We start from the raw sequence: 13,544 nt of genomic DNA, 5'->3' as shown, positions 1-13,544 counted from the left end.
CCACCATTGATCCAGCCAAGGTTGTAGTTATGTGTATCACTCTCGCTTCCCAGCCTTGTCCCACACCCTCCTTCTCGTATGCCCACTTTCCTTACTACGTATCATTTCCTCTACATCTTTATCCTTTACCTCCTGTCAAATAAACAGGTATCTATCATCATTATCATAATGGCAATGTCTAATACAACCCTCACTTCAGTTAAAAAAAATTCTAAGAACAAAAATCGTTCTAACGTCACTACTTTTATGTTTGTAAACGACATGAGAAGCGAGGCTGGTACAGGCCAGTTCCGGGGGGGGGGAGTAGGTTGGTCATGCAAATAAGGGGCTCCCCAGGGGCGTGGCCATACTCGTGGGAGGCAAGGAAGAGAGGGGGCTGGGGGTGCCCTGCGTGGGTGAACTGGCTCTCACTGCTGGGCCTCCCTCAGCCAGAGCCCTCACTGGTATCAGGCCTCCCTCAGCCAGAGCCCTCACTGGCAGCAGGCCTCCCTCAGCCAGAGCCCTCAGTGGTAGCAGGCCTCCCTCAGCCAGAGCCCTCACTGGTAGCAGGCCTCCCTCAGCCAGAGCCCTCACTGGTAGCAGGCCTCCCTCAGCCAGAGCCCTCACTGGTAGCAGGCCTCCCTCAGCCAGAGCCTCCCTCAGTGGTGTCAGCCTACCAACACAGAGCCCTCGGGGGTGGCAGCCCCCTCCCTCAGCCAGATTCCTCAGTGGTGGCAGCCCTCACTCAGCGGCGCAACGTCCAGCAAATGTCTACGACCTGACCTGACCCGACCCGTCAAAGTGTCAGAGCAAGTAACATTTCAACTCGTGGCGGGGAGAGAGAGGCCGACTCTGGCCTCACACATCTTACCCCATCAGGTCGGCAACACTCAAAACAACAATCGTCCACAAAACAGTCCACACGCCACTGAACTAAATACTAACTACACCTCGGTGAGGGAAGCAAGCCATGGCGTCTCAAAAGGTAAATCGACGCATTTAAGGTTTTCCAAGCAACTGAAAGGATGCGAGACCACTCAGGTCACCACCAACGCGACGGGTGAGGGAGAGAGAGAGAGAGAGAGAGAGAGAGAGAGAGAGAGAGAGAGAGAGAGAGAGAGAGAGAGTGTACCCAAGTCGCTGACGACCCCAAGACAGACAATCGTCGACACGAGCCAGAACCAGAGACACGGAAGACGACAGATGCGCACGTACATACATACATACATACATACATTCATGCATATACGCACATGATGTACGGACAACCTGGGGTACTCATATATAACGGTACACGGTACTGTGGCAACGGTACATGGTACAGTGGCAACGGTACACACGGTACTGTGGCAACGGTACATGGTACTGTGGCAACGGCACACGGTACTGTGGCAACGGCACACGGCACTGTGGCAACGGCACACACGGTACTGTGGCCAACGGTACATGGTCCTGGAATAATCATGACGTCCAGTCTCACTCATAATGAAAGTGACCTCCATAATAATAATTGGACTATCTTTTTTTTTTTCCCCCCGTCCCTCGAGGATCAAGAGTGAGGGTACACAGGGGTTAAGCAAGTACCACAGTGATTACTAACATGAGTAATCGTAGAGAGAAGAGGTTCATTGAGTTCCTTGCTCCACTTCTTCCATTCTCACTCTCAAATTCTAATTCTTCTTGGGTAATGTCTTCAGTAAACCCCTGCGCCTCCATGTGAACAGCTTCGGAACCTTTTTTTTCAGTGAGTCTAACTTCGAAAACCATCTATTTATTTGCATATCGCCCCACTTACTTGATACGTTCGTATGAACTACAATTTCAAATGCAATTTCCAGATATTGTGTTTTAAATACCTAAAGTTCAATCAAGAATTTCAATAACCTTTCAGTCAACGTTGCGAGCAATATTAGGTATAGCTTAGCCCAGCAGCTATGTTAGTCAGGTCATAACCTAGCCCAGCAGCTATATTAGTCAGGTCATAACCTAATCCCGCTATGTTTGCAAAGGTGAAGCCTGGCCCACCTTTTTAATAAAGTTGAATTAAATTGCCGCTATGTTAGTAGAGTTATAGCTATGTTCGTAGAGTTATAACTTAGTCCAGCTATCTTAATAAGGTTGTAAAATAAATTTCTCGATGATACTAGTGTTGCACCTTCATTTGAAGTTATAAAATCAGCAATAATACAACAATTCAATATGCTTAACTTTATGTTACAAAATTAATACCAATGTCGAGCGCTGTTCAACCTGGCGTTACACATACGATATCATTTCACAAGCTAGGCTGACCTAACTTTCCTTCTTACTCAATTCAAACCCGTTTTTTCATTCGTTTTAAAAACAAAAATAAAACTACTACGATGTTCTCTTGTTCGAGATTATTCTACCTTTTAATACACACACACTATATACAACAATTGTATATCATCGATATAAAATAACTTGACATGATCTTCCTAGTATATAGATATTCCTAACACAGCATTAATAGAACGATAATAATAACATTAATAATAAAAACAATAATAATGATAATAATAATAATGACTTCAAGTTAACTTCGCCAGAATACGCCAAAAAATAAATAATACTCCCAAAAATAATATCCTATGATTCAAATTCAGAAATAAATTACCCTCTGATGGTTCTTTAATACGTTATATTACCTAAAGTACGCTGATTACTCTATTCAGCTTTTCACATTAAAATCCTCTTATTTCAAACTCTACAAAGACAAATTAGTAATCATGTACCTAATGGGACTTTATTGTTATATATATATATATATAAGAGCAAGGTTATTAGGTACAGTAGGGTTGAGGGTCAAGTCAATTGGGAGGTGAGTTTGAATGGAGAAAAACTGGAGGAAGTGAAGTGTTTTAGATATCTGGGAGTGGATCTGTCAGCGGATGGAACCATGGAAGCGGAAGTGGATCATAGGGTGGGGGAGGGGGCGAAAATTTTGGGAGCCTTGAAAAATGTGTGGAAGTCGAGAACATTATCTCGGAAAGCAAAAATGGGTATGTTTGAAGGAATAGTGGTTCCAACAATGTTGTATGGTTGCGAGGCGTGGGCTATGGATAGAGTTGTGCGCAGGAGGATGGATGTGCTGGAAATGAGATGTTTGAGGACAATGTGTGGTGTGAGGTGGTTTGATCGAGTAAGTAACGTAAGGGTAAGAGAGATGTGTGGAAATAAAAAGAGCGTGGTTGAGAGAGCAGAAGAGGGTGTTTTGAAATGGTTTGGGCACATGGAGAGAATGAGTGAGGAAAGATTGACCAAGAGGATATATGTGTCGGAGGTGGAGGGAACGAGGAGAAGAGGGAGACCAAATTGGAGGTGGAAAGATGGAGTGAAAAAGATTTTGTGTGATCGGGGCCTGAACATGCAGGAGGGTGAAAGGAGGGCAAGGAATAGAGTGAATTGGAGCGATGTGGTATACAGGGGTTGACGTGCTGTCAGTGGATTGAATCAAGGCATGTGAAGCGTCTGGGGTAAACCATGGAAAGCTGTGTAGGTATGTATATTTGCGTGTGTGGACGTGTGTATGTACATGTGTATGGGGGGGGGGTTGGGCCATTTCTTTCGTCTGTTTCCTTGCGCTACCTCGCAAACGCGGGAGACAGCGACAAAGTATAAAAAAAAAAAAAAAAAAAAAAAAAAAAAAAATATATATATATATATATATATATATATATATATATATATGGTAAGATGCGGATATCTTGGCAAGGACACACCGAGAACTGGGCTCACAAATACATCTTTGTTGCGACTGACGCTGCCATCACAATAGCTTCATATTCCACCACAAATACAAAGTTGTGGACCAACCTCAAGAAAACTTACAGACTGGAACCAAACAATCCGGGAGTCAATAAGAACATGACAAATCTATTAAGTAAAACTACATCCACGTACTCGATAGATAATAAACACACACTGGCGAATATATATATATATATATATATATATATATATATATATATATATATATATATATATATATATATATAGCCATTCGTTTAAATGTTTTCAGGAAATGTAAAGACAGAGGGGAAAACATACACAACGAGACATCCAGCCAACTGAACCGTCATTAAAGGTGAGTTGCAACACTGTAAAACCACTGTCGTCTTAAATCACAAAGTTCCATCCCCGCACAAGCCATTTGCCGGCCGCAAGTGGGGGGAAAATGGCCCAATTCAGAGGCCACAGATAGTATCAGTGGACAGGGATTCATACCGTGTGATTTTCCAGCGTAGAAAATGTGTGTTAACACACACAAGGACATGCTGTAGCAAACTCTTAACCTACATGGGCCTAACTTAACCTAGCTCCCTATCTAACCCAACTGGTTCTTTTAAAAACTCATAAACCTATTATAGCTTAATCCAGTCTGACCATTAACAATGTACAAGTATATAATACGAGCACAATGTGATTCATATTGCTACCCTAACCTAAACATAATTAAACAGCCTAGCTACTAACTCAGCTTATTCTTCTCTAGGCTCTTAACTCTAGTATTTCTCAACCTAACCACAAAATCATACTGTCCTAACCTCTAAACAAACCTGACATTACATCAAGTCTATAATAATCGAAGACTTCAATCAAATCTATATTCTATTCGCTTCATCAAACGATATTACGAATACCAAACTCCCAACACAACATAGACGTTATTATGAGGAAGTATCAAACGAATGGCTACGAAGAACACGAACGCCTGAGAGAGAGAGAGAGAGAGAGAGAGAGAGAGAGAGAGAGAGAGAGAGAGAGAGAGAGAGAGAGAGAGAGAGACTACCTACCTACGACCCAATAGTGTGCTAGGCTAGCGTGTAGCAAGAACTAATATGACTGCAGTTCCGTCGCCGTAGGGCGAGCCTTCAGCTCTACACACAGACCACAGCACTATCATCACCCTTGCCGTTAACAACCTGGCCATCATTGTCCTTCAGAGAGCCAACCTGACTACCATCACCAATCACTTGAGGCCACAGTAGTTACCTCGTAACGAATGTCGGTTGGGTTGCCAGCTAGCCTACGATCATTCACAAGAGAAGGAAGTCAATTCACACGTCCCTGAATTGTCGCGTTCCCCTATGCATCACAACGCATTATGACTGTGATGTGTGAAGTTTGGTTGTTATACTTTGTTAGTTTTGATAGAACACTTGTCTAATCTACTCATCTACCCGGACCCACTAAATGGAAACAACTGACACCACAGATGGTTTCATCCAATCAGCGCAGCTGGACTGGCATTGTTATCTAATCAAATTCCTCGAATTACAGGAGAGCTTCCGCAAAACGTAGTAAACCACTCACATAATAACTTTGTTCTACGAGAACAATACTGAGGCACAGAACACAAGAACAAAGAAATTTTCAGACGACACCATTAGGAAAATGTTACTTCTGTAACTACATAATTCAGCCACACACACACACACACACACACACACACACTGCCTCGCTGGCGCGGGGGACGGCGACAGGGCAAAGTGAATAAATAGATAAATATATATAGGGGAGAAAGAATACTTCCCACGTATTCCCTGCATGTCGTAGAAGGCGACTAAAAGGGAAGGGAGCGGGGGGCTGGAAATCCTCCCCCTCTCATATTTTTTTTTAATTTTCCAAAAGAAGGAACAGAGAAGGGGGCCATATGAGGATATTCCCTCAAAGGCCCAGTCCTCTGTTCTTAACGCTACCTCGCTAATGCGGGAAATGGCGAATAGTATGAAAAAAAAAAAAAAAAATATATATATATATATATATATATATATATATATATATATATATATATATATATATATATATATATATATATACGATCGCACTCTTGTTTTCTACATATCAACACAGACACACCATATGTTTTGAAATCAAATGTACTATGTAGCCTTACCTAATGACTAAATGTATCCATAGGTTAAGTTCAAGAGATGGGGCCCCATGAATGAAACAGAACCGTCTCTACAAATTGTACAAATAGATAAATCAAAAACTGTTAATGACACACGTTACAATATCTAAGTATTAAAGAATTTAATATAAAAATCACAGACAATTCCACACATGCCAAATGATAATATAAAGTTAGTCCATACCATGCATATTACTGTACATTTAACCTGAAAAGTAAACCTTACGGTAGATTACATTGTCTATCATGTTAGTTAACATCATTACCATCTGATAACCACGATCTAGAATAATAACTAATTACACTAACGATACTAGTAATTAATCACCACAGTAAGACATACATACTCAAAAAGTAATCGTTATGACAAAGGACGGAAAATATGCCTAGGAACAATAATGAAACAAAATAATTTACGGAATGAAATAACAAAAAAATGAATAAACTGAATAAAACAGAACACCTTGGGACATAAATACAACAGCTCACGAAAATATTTCTTACGTACAATAAAAGCTGATAAAGCTTTACTACTAATAAAAACACACACTCCATATGAAATAACTGAAAAGACAGAAAAAAAAAATACTTTGGGTGAAATTCTTTAATGGATAGAATGACACGAACAATGAAGACTGACAAGAGAGTTTCCAACTCGTATTACCGAGAGTCCGCCATGTTGACCACCTGCCACACAGACAGACAGACGTGTGGACCAGATAGATATTCCTGTTGTTTACCCGCACCACCAACAGAGGCGGGAGACAACGGTGGCAACAGAGGGTCTGGGCTGATTTCACCGATCAAAGACAACTTAACCAAAAGTTGTTACGTTTCGCAGGAGAATTAGGAGCAAAACAGGAGCGAAAACAGTGTGGTCGCCCGGAGTCTGTCGCTACGTGACTACAATTATTTTCGGACATGACTTTTAACAAAAACTAAAATTCCACTAATCTAAGATGGTTCATTTGTATTTCTTTTATGTGGTTTACTTACGGATGGAAAACAGATAAGTCCTTGAATGCACAGGGAGAAACCAAAGTACATCTCTTAATTTTGCCAAATGCAAAATTAATGCAAATCGTAGCTAAAGTTAACTTAGAAAACTGAGTTTTGTTGGAATAATATAATTACGGCTACATGTTACAAGCAGAAACTGGGTGATGGCGTACATGGCGGAGTTGCCGTGTGGGTCATTTCCAATCTCCAGACGTGCACACATTATCCATAATTAACACATCATATAACTAGGCTATCCTCACCCAGACCTGGCCCAGCGGAGTAACATTTCTGTACGTTTACGTTGTCTCACGTGGGTCTATTAAGTATAATATCCTTTACACATACATGAAATAACAAATCGGTAAATATTGCCCAGCTGGAAACACGTGTATTGCGTAAGTCAGCAAATGGCGGGTTAGAACCAATGCACTTACATATGAGTTTATAATTGCTGATATTTTCCCGTCTTGCAACCAATTACGTCCACAGGCAAATGTGGGGGGAAAAAGAAGTGGTCCGTGGGAAACAGCCATGGTGGTTAGGGTCCAGAGAACAATGGATTTCCCGGAGGAAGAAATATTTCCCTTGAAACATGTAAACAAACGTGAGTTGCTCCCTGTGTTGTGCTGGACAGTGTTTTAAAACTATTTCAGTATATGTATTCTCCATTATACAATTAAATACACGTCTCCCGATAAATACAGCACTTCATATTAATTATGATAAAGATTGCTGATGCGATTAAGGAATTATGTGTTACGTTTCTTAAGAGATTTCACAAAACAGAATTCCTGGAACCAAAGAGTGTGACTATATTCCAGACAAGGTGGACATATTGTAATATCTTTATTGCTCTATGAAAAATTACGTAATCAATATATTCATGCACTTTTACGCATATATAAATTAGCCAATTTACCCAATTCGTTGGATTAAGTAAATCATAATGGTTAATTGAAACCATTAGGATCAATACTCATCACTACTGTAATCAATGATACGAAAATAAAACATATATGAACTGCGACCTGATTAATACCTTAGAGGAATATATCAAATATTAGCATTAAACTCTGTGTATATATCTCTCCTTCCGTGTAAGTAGAGCCAAATACGTCCTACCAAATCAAAACAAATATCAAACATCTAAATCTATGCCAATGCCACAGAAAGTCCCACATCAACTTAGATATAAGAGACTTCAATGCAGATGGAGAGACCCATCCAGGAATGGAGTAAAGGAAGGAGGGATTTATTATGATGATGCCATGTTGTTGCTCCTCCTCCCAATCATGAGACGAATCGTTTAAGAAGATGGGCAAGCTTATGGGTCCTCACGATCAGCCAATCACAACACTGGGAAGAGTACAGATGAGGTGTCATGTGTTCCACTCAGTGGACCAGACCACAAACTGTAAATGAAGTGGATTTCTTACAGTCAGTCAACCAGTCATGAACAGCCCAGTCGTACACCTGGCAACACATCACTGGTCCCAGCCGCACATCTGGCACACCACGATGGTTTCAGTCGTACATCTGACAACACAATAATGGCACCAGTCATTCATCTGGCAACACAATATTGGTCACAGATGGCACCAGTTGTTCATCTGGCAACACAATATTGGTCACAGTCGTGCATTTGGCAGCACACAATGGTTAGTCGTACAACTGATATACAATAATGGTCGCAGCCATACACCTGGCAGCACAACAGCTGTGACAATCGTATCACACACCTGGCAAGACAACAGTTGTGACAATCGTATCGTACACCTCGCAAAACAACTGTTGTGCCAACGTATCGTAAACTTGGCAACACAACAGTTGAGCCAATAGTATCGCACACCTGACAATACAAGTTGTGCCAATAGTACCGTACACCTGGCAACACAACAGTTGTCCTAGTTGTATCGTACATCTGACAACACGACAGTTGCCCCAATCTTATGGTACACCTGGCAACACAACAGTTGTCCAAACTGTAATTTAACCTGACCACACAGTAATGGCCCTCAGTCGTACACCTGGCATCACGACACTTGTGGTAGTCGTACCGTAACCCTAGACATACGACAGTGGTCGCATCACTCATCTGGCAGCGTGGGGCCGTGTTGCCTGCACCCTTGACCAGGCGAGGCAGCCATGAGCCGTCAGCCAGACCACTTTCTCTCAGTTCAGGGTTCGTAGCCCGAGGCACCGCGCGCGCGCGCGCCTCACCACCTCATGATCTCCAGAAATTTATGATATGCCAAAATAACTCTCTTGAATTTCTAATATGCGCAGCAAGTCTGTGATTACCGTAATCATCGTTATGTACTGAAAGAATATATCAATAATAGTATGTCTTGCCGCTAAGTAGAGCTAGCCAGTAGCGCTCACCGCCAGTCTTGCTTGATTCACACTAGCATTGATCGCTCTGCTGCCACACGTACCACATGATCATTCATACTGGTCTCACCTACTTCTTTTTTTTCAAGCCATTTATCAATATTTCTGTGTTGATATCAGAAAGATTCCTTGTGTAAAAGCCAGCGTATGTTCAATAGCCTCACGCATCATTCTCGCTAGATTCATGAATATTTATAACATATTGGTATGTTGCAATCTATTTTGTACTCTCTCTCTCTCTCTCTCTCTCTCTCTCTCTCTCTCTCTCTCTCTCTCTCTCTCTCTCTCTCTCTCTCTCTCTCTTTCTCTCTCTCTCTCTGTATATATATATATATATATATATATATATATATATATATATATATATATATATATACATATATATATATATATATATATATATATATATATATATATATATATATATATATATGTGTGTGTGTGTGTGTGTGTGTGTGTGTGTACTCAAGAGTCTTTGCTATCTTGAGGGTGCTCCCACAGCGCTCAGGGAACCAGCCACGTCCACCGGGCGAGACCACAGGTCACATCACCTTACTGAATGTTGGGTCTTGGGATGTGTTGAATCGGTGTTTGTCCTACTGTTGATGTGGGGTGACGTCCAGAGCAATGGCGGGAAAAAGTATGACTCGTGTATGTCTCGGGGGCTCCCGTTTCAGATGGGTAGATGTCTGAGTTGGGAAGCAGCTCTTTAGTGTTTGTCGGGTTATTTCCATTGTATGAGTTTTTGTGTTTTATATGATGAGGAGGGGGTAGGTATTTCATTGTATGTTTTTGTGTTTTATATGATGAGGAGGGGGTAGGTATTTCACTGTATGAGTTTTTGTGTTTTATATGATGAGGAGGGGGTAGGTATTTCATTGTATGTTTTTGTGTTTTATATAATGAGGAGGGGGTAGGTATTTCATTGTATGAGTTTCCCGTATTACATTTGATAAGGATGAGGATGAAGGGATATGTGAGTACAGGTTACTGAAGTGTGAGACAGGGGTCAGCTTTATATTTCAACTGGGAGGGGAGGGAGGGGGGGTATTAATAGAGTGGTGTGGGTGAGAGATGGTGGGGGGAGGGGTGGGGGGGTTCTAGTGTGTATGCAAATAACTTATTCATTAGCATACTGAGGTAAGGGTTGGGCTAGGAGCATCTTTGCTTTTATTTATACATGTGTTGAGTGTTTGTGGTTTGTTGCCAGGCAGCCGGTGACTGTTAGCAGTGCTCTGTGTGGTGTGGTTTGCAGCTTTGTTACTCCTCAAAATGCTAGCCGTGTCTAATCGTACGCGACCTTTCAGAAATAGAAATATTCCAAATCGTGTTACTGACGACCTGCAATATATGTTAGCCTTTAGCGACACGACACCAAATAACTTTGGACAAAAAAAAAATCATCTTGATATGCTATTAAAAAGAAAAAAAAAAGTTAGAGCTTGACTTGAAACATTAAATTTCATCAAACTTTATCAAAAACGGTTTTAGGAGTGAAGGTTATGAAGATCGAGGAAAACGAGGAGTTATCTTTGATGGAGAACACATCTAAACTCAACCACATCTATTCATGGACAAACCCCTAAGGGTGGATGAACACCTGGGTTGACTGACTGACTGTGGACCCACTGCCGCAAACCAGGATTCGAACCGACGTGGACTAATCTCTCATCATTTTCTTCCTATTTTCAGGATGGGACGTATTCCCCAGCAGGAGACGGGCCCTGGGGGACGCCAGCCGACTCCATGCCCTTCGCCTCGCCTGGGGGAGGGGGAGGACACGTCACCCCTTGACCAGTTCCTCCCATCTCTTCTAATTCTTTTCATGACTGAATATTTACAATATTGAAAGCATTCTTTTATACGGGATGGTATGTCACACACCCCAGTCTGGGGCATGGCCCCTGAGATGTATAGACAGTCCATATGACAAAGGGAGGGCGGGGCTGGGTATCCTCCCCTTCTGTATTATCACTTTCTAAAGCCAGAAACAGGGGGCAAGGGGAGCGAGACTCAGGCAATGACTCAAAGTCATGTCTTCCTGGCGCTACCTCCCTCAAGCTGGAAACGGCGAACAGGTATGTATGGGGAGAAAAAAAATGAATTTTATCACCATTGTTATTATTGATATCATCAATATTAGTATTACAAACTGCAGCGTTAAGGTTAGGACACATGACAGTTGATGACAGTTTATTTCGTGTGTCTGGAGTATATTCATACATTTATACAAATATTCCAGTGGTGGATGAGGGGCGTGACTTGTGCTGGGTATGTGCACACGTACGTAGGGCCTGGTTGGTGAGGGTTGTCAGACACAGCAAGGCTTGTGTGAGAGAGAGAGAGAGAGAGAGAGAGAGAGAGAGAGAGAGAGAGAGAGAGAGAGAGAGAGAGAGAGAGAGAGAGAGAGAGAGAGAGAGAGAGAGAGAGAGAGAGTAACCAATACAGACATTAAACTAAAGACGGAATTTCAAGACAGAAAACGGAGAGACACAAAAAGTAAGCAGATGAGGAATTATGGTAGAGGGAGAAAGTGACGTGGGAGTAACGTTGTATCGGGAGGGAGGAGATGGTCTAAGGGAGCCTCCAGCAGGGGCGGCAGGATAGACAGGGTGACTGGCAGAGAGACTGGGAGGCTGGTAGGGAGACAGGAAGGCTGGTAGAGAAACAGGGAGGTTGGTAGAGAGACAGAGAGGTTGGAAGAGAGACAGGGAAGCAGGCAGAAAGACAGGGAGGCTGGCAGACAGGGAGATTGGCAGAGAGACACGGAAGCAAACAGACAATGGAGACAGATAAGGAGGCTGGTAGAGAGACACGGAGGCTGGCAGAGAGACAGGGAGGCTGGCAGAAAGACAGGGAGGCTGGCAGAGAGACAGGGAGGCTGGCAGAGAAACAGGGAGGCTGGTAGAGAGACAGGGAGGCTGGCAGAGAAGAAAGAGGAAGAGATAGGTTGTGCGTGCGTGCGTACGTCTGTGATAACAAGTGTGTACCTGGGTAAAGAGGGATTATTGGGGGAGAGGGAGGGGGGTGGGTGAGTTTAATCCCTCCAGAGGAAACCAGTCTCCCCCTCCCCTCCCCCAGGTCCCATTTCCATCACAAAGCCTACTCCACTTCGCAACTTTTTTTTCCCTCCCGTATATAATTCTGTTCAACTAAACATCTACCTTAATCTCCAGTCCAAACACGTATTTCCCCTAAGCTCGTACTTTGAGCTGAAAAACAAAATCCATCGTAACAAACATTTTAGGCGATTCTCTCGCAGTTTCCCTCCAGTGTTCAGTATATAAGAGCAAGTGTTTCCCCTGTAATACATCTCAGGTTACAATATGTCAACACGTCCCGTTATTCCAGAGGCCAGCCCACTTCAACAATGTGAATCCATACTTCCATTAATCATTCATCCCTCTAACGCCTCAGTCTATCCCAGATGGTGAAAACCAATTCAAAAACCCTCTTCATCTCGTCTTAGAGAACAGTTAATCCTGCTTCTAGAACATTTAAGGATCAAAAATAAATATGGAATGATCCAGTGCGACCAGCTCTTGCAACAGCAGCAACTCACTCACCTTGGGAGAGTCCAGGGTAGGTACAGACGTATATGAAAATCCCCAGTATTTCCCGGTACTTCATGGTGACACACTAATGTTATCGATGATGAACACAAATGATTACAATAACTTATGCACTAAAAGAATCACTTCTTTCACCCCCAGCACCAGGCTGGCGCACCCATGCTCACTCGACTACGTCTGGAGACACACTGAAAGCGAAGGTCTACCGGGAGCCCCTCTCAGTAACTGAAAGAGTTGCTAGTTAATCTATATCATATAATTATCTCACTTCCCCACATCTTCTATAATGCCATAGGATCGTTTCCGATTCTTCAGCTACCTTAAGCTCATACAACAGACTCGAATATCTTACAATTCCTTGATGTGTGTGGCGAGGAAATAAAAAAAATCTAATCATTAATTTGAAATTTGGTATCACCCCATTTCTTGTCATCTGAGTCACGTGACCAGCCCTATATGGGTTTGTATATCTTGAACGAGATGATGTGATGGATATTGGGAGATTATACCAGAAACAATGGCTCAGAGAAAATGAGAATGAGTACAATGAACAAGACAATAAGCCTGTGAAGAGGTTACCTGCCTTTTCATCTATCTACTTTTATCTACCTTGATTTATTTCTGTCGAGTAATTAGCAAGTCTTCGGTAGTAGATTCAGTTG

The 13,544-nt window shown here is 42.4% G+C and overlaps 1 protein-coding gene across 1 annotated transcript in view; it reads right to left on the bottom strand.

Moving 5' to 3' along the window:
- Positions 1-13,076, bottom strand: part of LOC139765437 (P-selectin-like) — a 113,024-nt gene extending 99,948 nt beyond the window's left edge. The window contains exon 1 of the mRNA XM_071692807.1: positions 12,877-13,076. Within this exon, the coding sequence (XP_071548908.1) occupies positions 12,877-12,940 (64 nt within the window). The 5' untranslated portion in view covers positions 12,941-13,076. The remainder of the gene's footprint in view (positions 1-12,876) is intronic.
- Between the last annotated feature and the right edge of the window lie 468 nt (positions 13,077-13,544).

The sequence above is a fragment of the Panulirus ornatus genome, chromosome 55 (assembly GCF_036320965.1).
Source record: "Panulirus ornatus isolate Po-2019 chromosome 55, ASM3632096v1, whole genome shotgun sequence".
In the NCBI taxonomy this organism is placed as follows: domain Eukaryota; kingdom Metazoa; phylum Arthropoda; class Malacostraca; order Decapoda; family Palinuridae; genus Panulirus; species Panulirus ornatus.
The sequence above is the reverse complement of the archived record's forward strand: the minus strand, read 5'-3'. Positions and strand labels throughout refer to the sequence as shown.